Raw genomic sequence first — 18,778 nt, forward strand, 5'->3', positions numbered from 1 at the left:
GGCAAAGCATTGGTTGAACAGCGCTTCTAGGCATAGAGATGACAGATTTCCTGTGTCAGTTATGGAATAACAAAATTGCTCTTCTCCCCTGTATTAATGATCTCTGGAATAAATCTCTTACATGGGGTTTTTCTGTGGTAACAGGTAGTAGTAATAGTCTATCTCAAGCTGAGCAGGTTTTCCATCAGTACAGGAGGCTGCTAGCTGGTGATTTGTGCTGTTTGTGCTGCTGGGAAAGGACTAAGTTATTAATAACTGTAATGTATCTTCTTACCCCATCCAGGTAAATGTGAGGTTGCCCCGACCACTAGAGCAGAGTATTTGAGGAGTCTTCCCATGCAGGGAAATCTTCATGAGGGGATGCATTAATGTAGCAGGGCCTTTGCTGTCCTCAGCCACTCTGCAGCTCAGTTCATCCAAACTCCTGCGCTGATGAAGCAGCCTTTAGGAGCAAGGTAGAGCAAACCTCACATTTACGGGCTTTGTCATCTTTCACTGTCTTGTTTGGCTCTCCATCATGGCCCATGCAGGTCCCGGAGTTAAGCTCTCATCCTCTGGTAGGAGCTCTACCTAAGCTCTCTGATCAAAGAAAATGGGATGATTAGCAAGTGAGTAGTAAATTGATGAATTTACCACTGACTTTTTCAACAAGTCAGACATGCTACCTGCATCTTCCTGGCTGGCTTCCTGGATTGCCTAAGGGTAAGGCAACGTGAAGCTGCAACCCGCCTATTGATTCCTTTCATGTTCGGTGGCTGGTCAGGTTAAGCCTGTCATCTGACTCCAGTTATCGCTGGTCTCCATTCTCACCGCTGCACCCACGTTTAGTGTTTGACTGCCCAGTTCAGACAAAACGTTGTCCTGCCTTACTCAAGCTGGGCCAACGAGCGCCCAGAATCAGTGTCATTTTCATCTGAGAGCAGCTTGACTGGGATGATTGATGCCCTCTTAAAGGAGATCAGCGTTTCACCTCACCTGCAATAGATTAACATTTGTGCTGCTGATGCAACTAGGTATTCTGCAGCCATGGTTCCTCTCTTTGAATGAGGACCTTTCTCTTTTTCTTTTCTTCCTTTCCAGACTACAGTCCTTTTTTTGGAAGCATGCTTCTGATTAGACAAATGTGCACTATGTCTATGCTATAATATGTAAGCTCCATAACTGAAGAGGCCAAGATCACCATTTTTGACAGTGGTTTTTGGTATTTTAATTCCTTTGGCTTGCATGATAGAAAACAAAGAAAAGATGCACAGAAAACAAATTTGCTACAAACATCAGTGGGGATGAAATATATTTGCAGGGCAGCTAAGAGGTATCTCAGTAGGAAAACTGCAGCTTAAAATTTCCTGAAATGTGTGGAATTAAAATCCTATCTGTCAATATATACTGCTTTAAAATTAATGTTTGTATTAAGGCTTGGCATGTTCTGGTGTGCACTTGAATAAACAGGAGAAGTGCACTCCAATAGGATCTCAAGACTGTTGTTAATGCCTCGAATGCATTTCTTCTTGAAAATATTTTCTCCCTCTGTTTTGCTCTTCCAAGTGATTGTTTGTGATAGTTATCTCTTAAATGCAGCTCATGTGCCCGCTGCATCTTTTCTAACCATCTGTTGCCATCTGCTGGCAACAGTGTTGAGTTGCCAGACTAGTGTGAGATGGCTTCCAGTGGAAAATGTATGCCATACTATATATAACCAAGGGCAATCTGCTAACAAACACATGGCAAATTCGCACAATACTTGTCTAACCATCTGCCTTCTGTTATCCAATACTGCCATAATGTACTGTCACCAACAACGCCATTTTTCTGATACCAAACTGCACTAAAAATTGCAACTACTACAGAGGAATGCTGCATTTAGAAGCCAAAAACAAACGAAGGAACACTGCTGTTTTTCAGCTCTTATGCCCTTAATCTCCCTGACATAATAGCTAGCAAGTGGAATTTAATGTGTAAATTTAAAGTTCCTGTGCGGACAAATGCGTGCTCCTTAGAGGATAGATGAGGTGCAAGATCTCTTTGCATTTAGTAACTCAGTTAAGTCACCAGCAACAGTATGAGTAGCTCAGAGAGTAGAGGGGGAAACTTGCCCTGCTGTTGACTCTGTTTGAGGTGATATCTATTCTTTTTATTAATTTAATTTCTGCTTCCGGCGTACGGCCCTATGTAGTCCCAGCAGCCGTTATAGCCTCCTGCCTCTGTTCTTTCCCCCGCTGTAGCCAGGTGCGGCACCTATGCAGGCAATTCTATGAAAAACATTTTATTGAAAATTCTCTGTTCCTCACTCTGTCCAAAGAACCTGGTATTCAGTTCACCTGTAATGTGGCTGTATGATGTCACCCTGCCAAAGGGGTTTATCTGCAGTAATATTTGTTCATGGCTGACTTCCTTCAGGTTAGAGTGGGCAAGGGCATTCCCTTGCAGAACTTGGTCCTGACACTCTTAATGAATTAAAGAAGTGGTATCCTAAACTCGGACATCAGTGAATTATGTTTCTTTCCAATCTATATGAATGAGACCTGTTCTACCCTCTTGTTTACTTTCTTGACTGTATTGCCTAAAAGTGGTACCTTTACTACTCTGGGAAGTGGATTTGTCTGAGTTCTGGGGGGGCCTTCACAAACCAGGCCAGAAAAGCTTTTTTGTTGAGATAGATATGAAAAGGTTTTTCTGCTTGGGAATGAAATTTTTTTTTTCCCCCAAATCTCTGAATGCTCTGAAGGTAAAAATATCCTTCTTAGCAATGCATGAAATCCAGACACTCACAGCAGAGCTCATCCTTTCCTTTGCTTTTTCACCTAGGCCATGGCTAGTCACATTGCCAGGTTAATAACAAGCAGCATTCATTTCTCTGTCCGTATTTAACCACAGGATCTCAGGTTGCCTTGAATTTATTTATTTATTTACTTTTCTCTGAGGGAAGTAGTCTTGTATCTCTGCCAGCGAACATTCCTTGCAGTCAGGCTGTAGCTCCCCAAAGGCCTTCTCCAAATATCTACTCCTGCCTCTTTGAATGTAGACCTCTGACTTCCAGCCAGTAAAATGTAGCTGGCGCTCAGGTTAAGGGGTCTGTTTCTAGGTCAGCCCAGCTACAGGAGAAATAACCCATGTCGATTGTACAGATTTTCTGGGGGTCTTACAAACTCTACATCCTGCTGATTCCAAACAGCTACAGCTTTTAAACAATAGAAATTCACGTTTCCTAAGAGCTATAGTTTCCCTAAGACTGCGGTAAGACTTCTATATCTGTTTAGGAGTGATGTTGCCAGTCCTGCCTTGGTGTGCAAAGAACCTTTTGATAAACCTCGTGAGGATCTGAAGCTGCATTTTCAGCGTTCCCGTAATGCCTCCCCGCAATTCTAGCTATAGCGGGCACAACAGCTGCTCGTCACTGGGATAAAGGTTGGAAGCAGTCAACCACTTTTTTTGAAATAAGATAGCTGGAACAATAGGAGCCACTGACTAAAACACAAGCCACAGACAAGGCCAGGCAGAAATAAGGCCATAGTTCTATGTGGACAGAGAGTTTTTACTGAAGGATAACAGTAGATGCAGAAGTTAAATGCTAAGTTAGTAAAGGGGTGTGCATGAGGGCTGACCAAAAAACAAACAAACAAACAATATCCAGCAAGAAACATCAAGAAGCTCACAGAAAACACGAAGGATTCTCATAAGACATAGAAAATACCTCTGATGTCACCCAGAGGCAAAACCTTTTGTGGAGAATGTTTTCTGGAAGAAATAGTTTGGAACGCTACGTAAGAGTGGTTGTGTCAGGGCATCTAATCCCATGTCCCATCTCCAAACAGCAGATGCCTAGGGAAAAGTGCAAGAATAGGACAAGCGTTTAGCAATATTTCCTTAGGACACTATCCCAGCCTCCTCTGACCTGTGACTAAGGGACTTCTGTGGCAGTTTTTGGTTTTATATTTAATGGCATGAGATAAATTTATCAATCTGATGTTTTGAATACACATAAACTTTGGGCAACCATAAATTCCTGTGGTGCAGACTTCCACAACTTAAATAAGTACCGCGTGAAGAAGTGGCTTGATATAAGCCTGCCCACTCTACTTCTCACTTGATGTCCTCTACTTTTTATATTGGAACAGTGAGTGAATCCAAAATCTGCCTTCTCAAGACCATTCAGGATCTTATAGACCCTATCAGAGCCCTTTCTCTCCCTGGTTTTTCTTCCAGACTGAAAAGTCATACTCTAATTGTTCCAGGCCTGAGAGTCAATCCATATCTTTGTCCTTTTTACTTTCTTCTGTGTCTTCTCCAAGTCTTTTGAAACCAGAACTGCAAATAGTACTCAGATACCTTGGATTTATAGTGACATCATTTCTCCTGTTTGTTTGGGCTCCTTTCCTAATAACTAATAGACTTGGAGGGTTTTTTCCCCACTGCTACTGGGCACTGAGCTGACCTTTGCACAGATCTATTATATCTCACGATTTGGTTCTTGAGTGACATCAGTAAATTCATATATATAATTGCTCACAGTTGGTCCTTTTCTTTGCTAGCCTGAGTAACTTCGAATCATCAGCAAGCACCTCACTCTTCTCTCCTTTTCCAGGTGATTTATGATTATAAAGAACAGGCACTAGCATGCCCTTTGGGAATCCACTGGATCTGCCCAGGTCAGAAACCGATCGCTTATGCACTACAGTTTGCCTTCTACAGTTCAGTAAGTCCATATTCGTCAATGGGAAGGTTTTTCTTCTTACTCCATGGCACCTTCAGCCTTCAAGGGGGGATTCTACCAAGTACCTTTTGAAAATCCAAGTAGATTTAAGAAAATACATCTTTTTGACACATTTGTTGACTACTTCAACTACTTCAGAGATTTCTCCTAAATCTGCGAAGCACAGGGAACCGTCTCAAGTTCTTCTTGTACAGCATCTTGACTCCCAGAGCGCAGGCTGTACAACAGTGAGAATGCATCAGAGCAATAACTGACTGGGATCACTTTTCCCTAGGAAGAAACAAGATCCCGGATCTGGCAAGTTGCTCGGGTCAAAGAGGGTAACACAGCCTTGGGTGTTCAGTTCGGGAACTTTCTGAGTGATCGCACTAAGATGTTCAGTTACTCTACAGATAATCCTTTCTTGTTTTCATTTATTTTAATTGCAAAATACATTGCCACTTAGAAGAAACAACCTTCTGTAAACTGCAGCATACTTGACCATGGAAAGACAGTATGCTCCCATTTCCAAACTGGTGCAGTGGCTCTCAGCTGTCATTCTCAAAAAACAGGTGATGTAAACCAATACCTCAGCGGTTATATTTTGCCAGCACGCTGGCAGGAAGCGGCACAGCCCTCCTCTATAGAGAGGCTACGCAAAGCTGGTAGGCACTTGGTGCGTTCCTCAGTCTGTGTGACTGAAGCAAGAGGCAGCTCAGATGATGAAGATCCATTGTGTTCTCCTCCTGCTTTTCTCCTCAGGTAAATGTGTCTCAGGGATTGCCTTGAACTGGGGTTTGTTCCTCTCGTAATGTGTAGGACCGTGGCTTTGTGAATCTGTTGATATAAACAAGTGTGTCGGTCGAGACCGACGTGTTCTGGGGAAGGTTTTATGAACTCACGAGGGGAAAAAAAACCTACAGAATGTTTTCAATGAGAGTTTTGGAGTGTGTTGGTAACTACTAAAAATATTTGCACCTTCAAATACCAAATATTTTCAAGTGAGATGTTATTGTCTTTAATTGCTTTCCCCTCTGTAAGTTTGTCCTCCTTGCCGTGCTTGAGTGCTAAATTCATGTCAAAAATGCATGCTGAGGGTCCTGGTAAACATGGATTGAAACATACCCTTTCATAACAAACATTTTCATTAAGTTGCGGGACTACTGACAAGGAAGCAGAATTGATTGGCAGTTGCACGTGTTGTGCCAAGATCGGACTTATCATTTATTCAAAACCATCCCTTAAAAGAATAAGAATTTTGTGATCTTGAAAATTTTCCACAAAATTCAAGAAGTATACTAACTCTCTACTAAGACAAACTGGAAGGTAACAATGTGAAGGATTTTAATTGGATTAATAAGACACAATAAAATGCTTAACTTAGATATGACACTGTAATCATAGCTTAGCAACTGAAAGCTGACCACCACCCCCGCCCCCCACCAAGCAGCCTCCCTGGCAGTGAAGGCAAGCAACGCTTGGCCCTGGCAGAGCATGCATATACTTTCTCTCAGTGACTTCCAAGTATTTTAATGCCACCTAATGACAGGAAGAGGATGAGACGGAATCCCTGGCATCCCAGTTCCACTGTACGAAAGGACCTGAGGAAGAGTCAGTTAAGAAGTCACGGGAAATTCTGGCTTTATTTCGGAGTCAGTAGCAAAATTCTTGTGATTTCAATGGCCCAGGATTCAAGCTGAGAAGGAGAAAGGGCAAGGATGGGATCTGCAAAAATGCTTGCTGCTAGGCTAACTTTGCTTGTGTGGAAACTAATTCCAGCTGCTGGAAGGATCATTCTCGGAAAGCAAAAGAGACTGGTCTCCATTCCCTGTTGCTGCCTTTAAGAGGGCATACACTAAAAAAAAAAAAAAAACCCACCCCAAATCCCACTTTTATTTGCTTTATTCCCTTGTAACAGTGAAGTAGCTATAATCTGGACACATGATGCGACTGCTTTGCCTCACAAATTGTTCTGTAAGGGGCTATCCGGAAATGTGGATTGTATATTTTTCTGTGAAGTGGAAATCTAAGCTCTCCCCTGTTGGGTGAATGATAACATGCATTGCTAAAGCTGCACCCAATCAAAGCTGCTACTTGCCATTTTCACTCATGACATACTTCTTACAAGGGGTCTTAAAAGGGCTCTTTTATATGCCGCTGCTGGGTCAAGCTGAATCATATGTGCACAGATCTCTCCGAGGAGAGGTCGAGCGCCTTCCCTGAGGAGAACTGGAGTGTGAAGCGAGGTCCTCACAAAAATGAGGTGGGAGATACCCTAAAAAAACAAAGAAATTTTCTCTGAAATAGATTTGTTCCCATATACATCGGTTGACAGAAAAGATGTGGGATAAGAAAATGAAATGAACATGAAGTAAGAATAATAGATCTGACAAATATGAAGTGAAAATAATCTGTTGTTTGAAAGGAAAGTCAGTTTTCCTCTTCGTACGGGTCTGAAATGGCGGCTTCTTGTGCCATTTCATTCGAGACTGAGCAATAAGTAAAACAAAAATGGATCAGTGGATGAGGGAGAACAGGAAATAAAAATATAAGAACATATTGTTGTTTCCTTCTCTCTCACCTAAGCACAGCCTAGAGAACTCCCGTCGTGAAAAGGAGCTACTGCTCTGCTTAGACTTCAGATGAGAAAAGCAGCCGAGATGGTGCTTTCACCGAAGTGACTGCATTTCTGGTTTGCTTATTCTTGAATGTCAGTGTTAGAGGCAAGCCCACGGACTCCAAGGTGCAGAGGACAACAGTGTTGCCAATCCCTGATTATGAGGCTTTCTTTGCTCAAATGTCCAGAAATTTTGAATGTAATTGTAGTTACAGGCTGAGACACCCTGGGGGAGTTTCCTAATGCTCAGTTTGAACTTTGACAATCAATGTTGTTAATTTTTGTCGATCTCCTGGTTGGAGACTGTTGTTGCCTTAATATGGCTCCAGATCAGATGTGTAACCGCCCCCGCTGGCTGCGTTTGTAACGTATACGTGAAAGGAGAGAGGAGTCGCGCAGAGGGTTCCAGCGCCAACCCCCAGACGGCTGCGTCGACAATATTTCCTTTTTACCCGCATCAGACATTGCGGTAGCGTATACCCTGCCGCACCTCACTGATGCTCCCCTGCTCTTCTGCAGCCGGGCTGACCCTGTGCTTTGAGCACGAGACGCGCCTAGTTGAAGACTTGTTCAGGGACTACAACAAGGTGGTGCGCCCCGTGGAAGACCATCGGGATGCGGTTGTCGTCACAGTCGGACTGCAGCTGATTCAGCTTATTAATGTGGTACAGTATGAACATGCGGTACATGTTCAACCGCTAGTTTACATGATGTCACCAAACAGTGCTGTTTTCTCAGGAAATAGTCTTTCTCCCTTAATTCTCATATTTGCTGCTACTTCCTCCTTGTTTTCATTTTTTTTTTTTTAAGGATGAAGTAAATCAGATTGTAACAACGAATGTACGCCTGAAACAGGTAACTGTAAACCACTTCATTCCGATGTAAATAAATGCAGTGGGCATAGCCAGGAGGGAACTCCTCTGTTGTGATTCCAGAGGCAGCTTGGACGGATGGTTCTGCTAACAGAGCATTTCTGCATTCTGGAGTCTTACCAACAAAGTCCGCTGAACACTGAGATCCTTCAGAAAGGAATTTTGCATTTGGATGTTCTTTCTCTGATATTATTTCAAACAGTAAACTTCTGGAATACTTATTTTGGATTAAGGATTTGGGATTTTTTTTTTTTTTTAGGACAATATTTAAATGTAAAGTATTTAAATGTAAAATACTAGCTAGGGGACCCATAGCATATGTTTATGCTTACCTGCAAGTCCCCAAAAACAAATAAGTTAAGTATTTCCAGGAAATATTAAAACTACTTCCAGCCGTACTGGAACACGTTCTCATTGGTTAAAATTTTGCCTCTTTAGCAATGGACAGATGTCAACCTGAGATGGAATCCAGAAGATTATGGTGGCGTGAAAAAAATCCGCATCCCATCAGATGATATTTGGCACCCAGACTTTGTTCTTTACAACAAGTAAGGAGTGCTAACTGTTTGGGGAGGATGAGGAATCTCTGCCCTAAGTAACAGTTACCTGAACTGAACTAGGGGACAGGCAGCTGCAGTCAGAGGGCTGTTTTCCCACTCTCTATCCCTTAATCCTGTTCCAGAGCAACCTTCCTCCCCATTTGCAGAGCTCAGAGCTGAGTAGAGACAGGAGTGCTTTCCCAGGACTGCCAGACTTCATTTGGGCCAGTGGATAGCATGCCTCAAGAGCAAATTTTTCCATGAGGGAGCATAATAACGCCGGGCAGATGAGGAGAACCACAGTCAGAGAAATTCTTTGTAGTTTATGCCTGGACAATCAGTCAAGAAGGAAATTGCTTAATTAGCTAATAGAACAGATCAAGAGATCTCAGGTGGCAAGAGAGGGCTGAGACAGTAGGTCAAAACAGAAGAGAAAACAGGTCCGCCTTTTGAAAACTTCGACTGCCTTTTGTAGCATGGTAACTTCAGATCTAAATGTGAATCCTTAGTTTTGTATTGTTAGTCAAATTCTCTAACCAGTTGCCTCAGTACAACCACTGCGCCTGGCGCTCTTATTTCTCCGTAACTCCTTCAGGTAACCCTCTGTTAAGACAATGTGAATGATGCTGTCCATATTGCTGTTTAATGTCCTTTCTCCTTTTGCAGTGCAGATGGTGATTTTGCTATTGTTAAATACACCAAAGTTCTTTTAGAACATACAGGCTTGATCACCTGGACACCGCCCGCTATTTTTAAAAGTTACTGTGAAATTATAGTCACACACTTTCCATTTGACCAGCAGAACTGTAGTATGAAGTTGGGCACTTGGACGTATGATGGTACAGTGGTTATTATCAACCCGGTAAGCAATAATTTTGTAATTGGGGAAAGCAGTAAGGACCTGGATATATTTTTAGGGAAATCTCGGTTTTCATATGAGACATCCTCTTACATTACTGCCTATTTTGGTTGTTTTTATTTTTTTGAGGGGTTGTTCTTTCTGCTCATAATTTTCCATTTACAATTTTCCATTCCTCTCGTCTCCTTGAGGATGACTCTTATCTCTAGATATTTCATCAGTCTTTCTTTTTAGCTGACTGTCCTTGATTCTTTCTGTAAAATATTTAGTTGAATATTCTGAAGTAAAATAACATAGAAAAGAATGGTTGATTTGCTCACAAAAATGCATGAAATGCCTGAGTTATTGAAAATTCTGTGCCTAAGTGAATGCCAAGTTTTGATTTTGTTCACAACATCTAATGTTACGAATTTATATTTTTGCTGTCAGGAGAGTGATCGCCCAGATCTGAGTAACTTCATGGAGAGTGGCGAGTGGGTGATGAAGGATTACCGAGGCTGGAAGCACTGGGTTTACTACGCTTGCTGCCCTGACACCCCCTATCTGGATATTACATATCACTTCCTCATGCAGCGCCTGCCTCTCTACTTTATTGTGAATGTTATCATTCCTTGTCTGCTCTTCTCATTTCTAACTGGGTTAGTTTTTTATCTACCCACAGATTCAGGTATGTGAATTTATCCATTTTGCTGCCATAGAAACTGTCCTTCTAACAAGTTTCTGAGAAATTCTGAGTACTCCAGCCAACTCCAGGGGCAGGAGATGCTCAGCACTTGCTAGAATCAAACATTTCAGCTCACGGTGAGAGTTCTAAATGTTCTGTAAATAAAGAGCAGGCTCTGGAAACTGAAACCACTGCTATCTAGCTAAGCTGGATTGATTGCACACTGACTAACTATCCAGTCAACTTCTGTGAAATCAAGATTTGGCTAGTTGATTTTTAAATCTTGTCATTTGGGTATTCAGTATGTTAGTAGGTCACACAGCAAGTAAGCAAATACAAGTGACTAAGGCACTTCTGCACTGTGTTAGAGCACAGAGATTGTTCTTCTGTTTTCATGCATTAGCTCATTTGATACAAACAGTGACCCTGGTCTCTTCTGACCTCTTGCAACCATTTCCAGTGTTTCCTTTATTTTTACTTTGTATTGGGAAACTGCCTGTAAGCCCCTTCTGTGAAAGACTTCACAGAAAGTTTTCCACCAAAAAGTACATAAAGTTTAACTGGATAGAAGAAAGATGTGTAAATCATGTTTCATAGTTGGTTTTTGACATCCGATCTTACTGGAAGATCTCAAATCTAGGCTTGGGTGTCAGATATGAATATGTCTGCCTACTCAACCCAGCGTGAGTCTGCCAGAGAGCAAGGCAAATGAGCCTACAGGAGATTGGCTCCAAGGAGCAAGCATTGATCAGGTGCATACGTTTCACTGTTCAAAATCCACAGCCCGTGAAGCGATCCCAGCAAGTAAGCTTTCCATACTCATTACCTGTCTCTCAACCTAGTCATGCCCAGCGATTTTTTTTTTTTTTCCCCCCCTTAATGCTGGAGCTGATCCTACCTCAGGCTCTCACATTTGGCCAACCTAGCTACTTGCTTTGGATGCTAGGAGAGAAAACGGCATTCCAGATGCGTGCATCTATGAACAGCCATCATCCACATCATATCTTCTCACACACCATCTCTGCACCAAATGATACGAACAGCAATGGTATTGTCTTTTTTTTGCATGGCAGGTGAGAAAATGACTCTCAGCATCTCTGTTTTGCTGTCTTTGACTGTGTTCCTTCTGGTTATTGTGGAACTGATTCCTTCCACGTCCAGTGCGGTGCCTTTGATAGGCAAATATATGTTGTTTACAATGGTGTTCGTCATCGCTTCAATCATCATTACAGTCATTGTCATCAACACCCACCACCGCTCCCCGAGTACCCACACCATGCCGCAGTGGGTCAGGAAGGTGAGCTGTACGGCTTTGCATGTTTCCTCTTTTCCACAGAGCACTGCATATTTCATTGGCAGGCTTTCTAACAAAAGTCTGCAAGAACTGGGGAAGTAGATACACCACACTAAATCTCTCCAGGCACAAGAGCTAGTGTTTACTACTTAGCTGTGTGTCAAGTCAGCAAGGCTGCCAAGTAGCTCCTTTACCTAACAAAATTGCCCGCTGGGGTAAAGTCTTGCAGGCACTAGCTGAGGCAAAACACAGGGGCAGCCGAAGATACAGGGAAAAGAAATTAGCCTGAGTACAGCTGGCCCACGTTGCTGATCTGATTCTCCATCAGATTGCATAACGCTGCTGCCAGCCAGTGGCCAAGTCCATCAGCCTGTCTGAACGCAAAGCACAAAAGCCATCCGGCATACTTCTGTTCAGCTTCACATTTTTGAAAACACAGCTTAGCAAGAGCCACAGTCTTCTCCGCGCTTTTCCATTAAATACTGTTACTCTGCAGTCCTTGGGAAGCAAGGAGGTCCTCACCCACTAGTAAATGGTAATCATGAGCTGCAGAAAATTTGGAAGTACGTCATTACAAGTTCTTTGCCAGGGAGACAGGACCAGAGAGGGGCAATTCAGTTATTCTTTCCTTTTTTTTAAAGCCTGCCTCTGTTCATATTAAAGCATGACGTGAATAGGGGATTGTTTCACAGATTTCTAACTACACTTTTAAGACTACAGTTTACATTAGATTGACTCTGCAGCATGAAAAATCTGCAGAAGAGACACTTCTAAAGACAAACACTGCACACAGACTTGATCTGGGAGACAAAGCCCCCATTACTCTAAGGGAAATTATTGTAGACCTTTGGTGTACGTGTAACAGAAACATTTAATAATAGCAAAGTCAAGCACAAGTAGCCAAAAGAGGTCCTTGGTAGTCCGTTCTTCAAGCTAGATTCTTAAGCAGCATGTTCCAGATCGGACAGAATTGATGCAGTGATGTCAGTTCACAGCAGCTGAGGATCTGGGCCGGGATGTAGCCCGCTCCTTCACGTGGAGATACTGGCTATACGGCAGTGTGAAATTGTTTCCAGAAAACGTGTGACAGGCCTGCGGATGATTCAATCCGCCCCAGGACATGAGACTTATAAAAGACACAGTGTGAATATGGCATGCGTTGTGACATACTCCGAAATGGAATTTCCAGCAGATCCAGGCGGGGAAGTTGTTCGGTGCTTCGGAGGCTTGCTGCTGTTTACTGCGTAGCTGCATCTGTCGAACAGCCTCTCCAAACAGAAACTTCCTTCTTCTGCCTCTTTGTTTTCAGATCTTTATTGACACAATCCCAAACATCATGTTTTTCTCTACAATGAAACGACCGTCCAGGGATAAACAAGACAAAAGTATTTTTGCAGAAGATATTGATATTTCTGAAATTTCTGGGAAACCAGGTCCTACGCCTGTCAGCTTCTACTCCCCACTTACCAAAAACCCAGATGTGAAAAGTGCTATAGAGGGAATCAAATACATTGCGGAAACGATGAAATCGGACCAAGAAGCCAGTAACGTAAGGCATTTTTTGTGCATGATTCATTTCTTGCTTTTAAGCTGTTACATCTTATTTTTTGGCAGAATATCCATTTCTCACAAAAACACTCCAGACAGAGTTTTGGCTTAAACTGGGGACAGTCCTCTCCCCTTGGTGCAGTCAATAAGAAGTGACAGATAATAGTCACAGATGGCAATTGAATCACGGCCAAAAAAAAGCGGCGCTGCTGAAGTTTTCTAAATGTGATATTTGAAGCCATAGAGATGGAGTGACTGTGACTAGCTAAAGCAGTTTCAAGAACTTTAGTGAAGCTCCAAAACACGTTCCTAGTGTGTTGCATCCAGGCCACCCTCTCCATCTAGTCAGCAATCCTTTGGGGTTTTTGAAAGCCAGGAGGCAAGCCCAATTCCAGACTCTGCAGAAGTAGTTTTATTTGAGAATTCTTAAATGAGACTTACAAAAGTTAATTCCAGTTTCAGTAAGGTTTTATTCTATTTTCAAACACTACAAACAGTCCCTGAAAGTGTCATGAGGAACTCTGGTTGCTGACTTTTTCCACATTGCAAACCAAAGTAAGGATAAATGCATGTACAGCCACACATGGCAGTGCTCCCCAGGAAAACTGAGCTCTGCGCCCTCCTAGCATGTCCAACATCCTTTTTTATGTCAGTTATTGCAGCTCATACAGCTTTTCGAATGGATAATTCAGTATCAGGACTTCACCTTTTCAAATGATGCCAGACACGTCCTGCTGAGATGCAGAGATCTAGCGGCAATGGCCAGCCTGCAGATAGGGAGAGAATTCTCTGGGACGGTGTTTTGGTCCATATCCGTGGGAAAAGAGGCCTTTCTTTCACACAGGCAAAACTTAACACCACAGTGTTTGTTCCTGTGACCAATTCCAGGAGCACGTGAACGAGTTCTGGTTCTGGTCTAGGCCTTCCTGCAGGTAACGTGTTACCAAGGCAGGCTTGGTTTCAGTGTCTCTGGGACTTTGATTCCGTCTATACTTACAAAGAGGCTCTTCAGTTTGCTGGCAAGTGCTCCCTATGGAAGTCGAGCCCAGCTGTTTGTGTCATCTAGGCACCACTGCTATCACTTCCAGAAGGCTTCAAAAGTCAAATTCCAAAAATAAACTGAGGGCTGTGGCTTCTGAAGGCTGAGTGTTCATTGCATGCACTTATGAACCACCTAACACAGTACTGATTATCCCAGTGTCCTGTAGATGGTTTACAACAGCCTCTCCTCTCTTACCAGTGGGGCAACTAAGGCAAAAGCGGAGGGAGGCTTAGGCCCAAATGTATCACTCCCAAAGGCAGAATTACAAGGCGATAATCCTGTACTCTGAGCCCTGCACTCAGTACGGCGCGCTCTGTTCTTTCTCATGGTACTGGGTTCCCACATAAACTATCCAGTGAAAATGCAGTCTAAGAGCAAGTGGTTTGCACTGTGTCCCACAGCTGGAAAAAGCACTAGGGGGGCTATGGAAAAGGTGGTCTGCTTAGCATGTACTACTAGGGGTTGAAAGCAGGGACTACAGCTGAATTAAGAGATCTTCAGGTACCCCACAAGAATGAAAAAGCATTAAAAGAAAAAAAGATGGCTGGGTCAAAATAAGCATTTTGTTTTCTATGTTAAGCTCTTTTTCGAAAGGAAACAATTCAACTACAAATTAAGCTTTCCATCATTTCTTTTTAATGTAACTGTTCACCAAATTGTCTGGATCTTCAAACCGTTTAGTCTTGACATTTGTATTTCTAGGTAGCTTAGGCTTTCTGAACCACTAATCCAGTTTTGAAAAGAAATTATTCATAGTAATGGAACTAAGAGCCTTTCTCTGTTTCAAGACAGTAAACTGCAAGAGTGCCCATAAGAAACATAGCTCTGCAGAGGTTGTAACCATCTCCTTCCTTTCTTTCCCAGGCTGCAGAAGAATGGAAGTTTGTTGCAATGGTGATTGATCATCTTCTCCTTGGTATATTTATGCTAGTTTGCATTATTGGAACATTAGCTGTATTTGCTGGTCGCCTTATTGAATTAAATCAGCAGGGATGAACATCAAATTGAAACCATTTGCAGCCCTGGCCAGCATCCGACATGACCATCAAAACCTGGCCAGCCTCTGGAAGTCTCTCAGACGGGAATCGGCTCCTCCTGGGAATGGAGACAATAAAATGAAGGGTTCCATACTTAGCACTTCTGAGCTGCTTCTTAGTGGCATTTCACTGCCAAAAAAGAAATGTTTATGCTACTGGTAGACTGAATGGCTGTTAACCAGATTTTGGTCCCTTTTACTGGTTATCAGAAATGTTAATGTGTTAATAATATTGTTTGACTTTGTAACCCACAGATACAATTCTAGTGACGTCAATAGCATAATACACTTTCTTTATCTGAGCTTTAAATCTGTATCTAACTTTAGATTTCAAGCTGCTTTCAGTATCTGCTCTGCGGTTTCTGAAAGAAAAAAGCCATGATCTGACCTTTCTTTAGCCTTACCTATCCTTCCTGAAAGCTAGTCTAGGCTTATGCAGAGACATGGGCCTGTGCAGACAGAAGCTCCTGGATCTTTGTCACGCCTGCAGCCCTTCCTCAGCCTGCTGCCCACCAGAAGGCAAGGGCTCCTGACTAAGGTCTAGCACAGGCATCTGAGTGGTTCTGTTGCAGTAGCTATCCTCTTATCTTTGCCTACTAACATCTGTTACAAGAAGCCCCAAATTCATTATTTGTTAATACTCAGGATTTTCAGTTATCACAGATGTTCTACAATTGCATCCTAAGGGAAAAGTTTAGGCCTCAGTGTGGAAAGCGTCGTCAGGTCACCTCTCCGGTTCAGCCCTTGCCTGCTCTGGGAGAGCTGGCTTCCAGTCTCCTTTTTGAGGCCTAGCAATGGGGGTAGCCTCGAATTTGGGGGGCGCTCGGTGCGACACCCTAAGCGCTATCATCTCCGATTGTTCCTTGAAAGTTGTTTTCCGCCCTGCTGAATGATGTGGCGACCGTTGAGCCCGATGCAGCATCCCACGGAGCGCTACCCAAGCTCGGTCTCCCTGTGGCGGCAGCGCGCCCAAGGCTCCCCGCACCCGGACGGCTCACCGCCCGCAGCCAAACCTGGAGCAGCAGCTCGCTCTCGTGGGCAAAACCGAGTATTGCTACTTTTGTCCAGAGGCCTTTGCTACTAACGGTGTTTCAGTAAATACTCAACACAGACAACAAGCCTACGTTTGTTTTAATAATACAATATTAAATTCTACCACTGCTGCCTGTTCTTCTCAAAATTAAATAGGGGGAGGTGAGGCAACAGATACGAGTTATTCATCTTTTCAGGCTAGTTGTCCAAGTTAATAGGGCGATCTGTAAACAGCTTGCTGTGAGTTTAATGAAATAATATTATGGTGACAGGAACGTGTCATGCCTGCAGCGGACAGGCATCTGCAGTGCTCTGTAGGGCAAATTAGGCACTCGGGTAGCGTCTCAGTGATTGCTAAGCTGCGTGCGTAGTGCTTGCTGGGCAGCGTTTTGGTGAGCTGCAGTCCTAACCAAAGCAAATAGTTTGTCTAGGTCGTTTGATCATTTGTAACACTCTGCTCAGCCCTTACAGTTTTGATGATAGTAATCTTTGCCTCCCCGGACAATCATTACACCTGTAAACTGTTGCTGAAGATATATGCTAGGCGAAACCTCTGCTGACAGCAGCAGGGCTTGCTGCAGCTCTGTTCGTCTCCAGCGTAAGCTCTCTGCGCTCGGCCCTTGGGCTGCGGTTGCCCTGCTCGCGACGGGCTAAGCGGCAGCGCACCGGTGCCTGTGACATTGTTATTTGGGAGATCATGGCTGGCACTGAAATGACAGAAAGGACCTCTTAAAGCCATGTGTTGCTTTTAGCATTAAAAATAAACATAATGTAAGAAGACGCGTGTAAGTAGCCGCAGCATCCTCGTTCAGCTTCCCCAGCGTCCGCAGGGCGGCTCTGGGGTCTCGGGCTCCAAATGCCAGCTCGTCAGCTGCGGGCTGTGTGCGCGCACAGCTGCCTGTCCACCTCCAGCTCTGGCTCCCTTCACCACGGCAGCCAGCCTTGTTACAGGGCTTTCCTGCCCCCACCTCAGGAACAAGTTTTGAAATTATTTACTTGAACGTTTTTATTTGTGATAGTTTGAGCTGTCTTAAAGGCATAGTAAATCTTCCGCTTCATATCGCTCTGAGTCTTGATGAACTAGTCCTTTCTCCAAAGATATGACACTAGGCAAAAAAAGCTAACAACTTCCCTTTTTATCTTGCAGAATTTTAGCAGTGTGCTGCGACTCTCAAGACAGTCTTCCAAATATCAGTACTTCGGGGGGAAACACACCAGCATCCTTTTTTGCTTTGAATACTCACTGTCTCTGTTTCAAGCTCACCTTTGTGATAACATTTTTCTTTAGTATCACTAACATTCCCTGTTATTAGTACCTGCTTGCTGAAACCCAGTACCCGTACTTACATACAGACTAGTCCTTCTCATCTGTTACTGTCCCGTTAAAGTGTCGGCATGTCTGTATATCTGTTAAAATAGTAGCTTCTGGAGTTGTAAATGCTCCATCTTAGTCGCTGCCAAAGTTAATCTCCTGTCAAAGTGTAAATACACGTTCTCTAATGATTTCTCATCTGCAGCGCTCTAGTCTCTCCCTAGAGTCTTCAAACTAAACTCTGCTCTTTCCTACTTGTTCATCGTCACCAATCCAGGGAGGCGGCCCTGGGCAATACCTGTGCAACCCACGAGCCTAGCTGTGGTGCCTCGTTGCCTTCAAGAGGCAAATTTCGGTTCTAAACTTTAACTAACAATTTGTCTGATATACAAATGAGAGAACAGAATCATCCTTCAGTTTTTCTAGTAAGTGTAAAAAGTCGTGAAATCCAAACACTGTGATACCGAAGTAAACACATCTAAGTTAAATGTATACCACAGGACAGAGGTGAGAAGGTGTCTTTTTAACAGTGCCAGCACTCTGAGCAGTTAACTTGCTTTCCTTTTAACTGCCATCTTCCTGCTATTAAAGCTGTTCGCTTTGATCTTGTTTATAATGCCCTATATATGTCCTTAATAGAATAGCTCTCTGGAACTTCTCCAACTTATTTTTAAGTTTGAGTCTCTTTCCAATTTTTAAACAATATTGGCAATTAACTTTCCCCTTCTCATCCCTTTTATGACCTTCAGCTGCTTTCTACTGTGCCACGGACATTTTGCCCTCAGATACACAGTCATCCCAGATTTCTCTCCCCTTTAGCACTTGCACCATTCAGGAGACCTGACCCTTCTGAGGGGGTTATTTGGTCTGAATTTTAAAAAGTCCATTACGCTGTAACAGTTCCAAGGGAGCAATTTCACCTCTGAGTGTCCGTAATCAGAAGAGGCTGCTGCTCTCCATAGTCAGCCGGCAGACGATAAGCTAAATTTGATGGCCTTATTCTGTCTATTCAGCCAATTACATCTTGACTTTGTAAAATACAATAGAGTTGATCAACACAACGAGCACAGAAATGACATTCACTGAACTCTAAATGCCCGATCATGAGTTTAGATATGCCAGATCTGAAAACTAGTGTTTAGGTCGTGAAAGCTCTTGTCCCAGACCTGGCAAAGCGTTTCAACCTCAGCCAGGTTGAGAATTATTAAGAGATTATTGTTTCCAGCAACAATTTCAGTTCTCAACTTGTCTCCAGGATGTAGGTTGCCACCAA

General features: G+C 43.2%; 1 protein-coding gene across 1 annotated transcript; it reads left to right on the top strand.

Annotated features, from left to right (window-relative positions):
* The first annotated feature begins 5,373 nt into the window (after positions 1-5,373).
* On the top strand, positions 5,374-16,272 carry CHRNA1 (cholinergic receptor nicotinic alpha 1 subunit). Its single transcript, XM_009681766.2, has 9 exons — positions 5,374-5,452; positions 7,827-7,972; positions 8,118-8,162; positions 8,618-8,727; positions 9,385-9,580; positions 10,007-10,244; positions 11,315-11,538; positions 12,845-13,084; positions 14,990-16,272. Exons 1-9 carry the CDS (start codon positions 5,410-5,412, stop codon positions 15,119-15,121), a joined length of 1,374 nt encoding a protein of 457 aa, XP_009680061.1. The 5' UTR covers positions 5,374-5,409; the 3' UTR covers positions 15,122-16,272.
* Positions 16,273-18,778: the final 2,506 nt, after the last annotated feature.

This window comes from Struthio camelus, chromosome 6 (assembly GCF_040807025.1).
Source record: "Struthio camelus isolate bStrCam1 chromosome 6, bStrCam1.hap1, whole genome shotgun sequence".
NCBI lineage: Eukaryota > Metazoa > Chordata > Aves > Struthioniformes > Struthionidae > Struthio > Struthio camelus.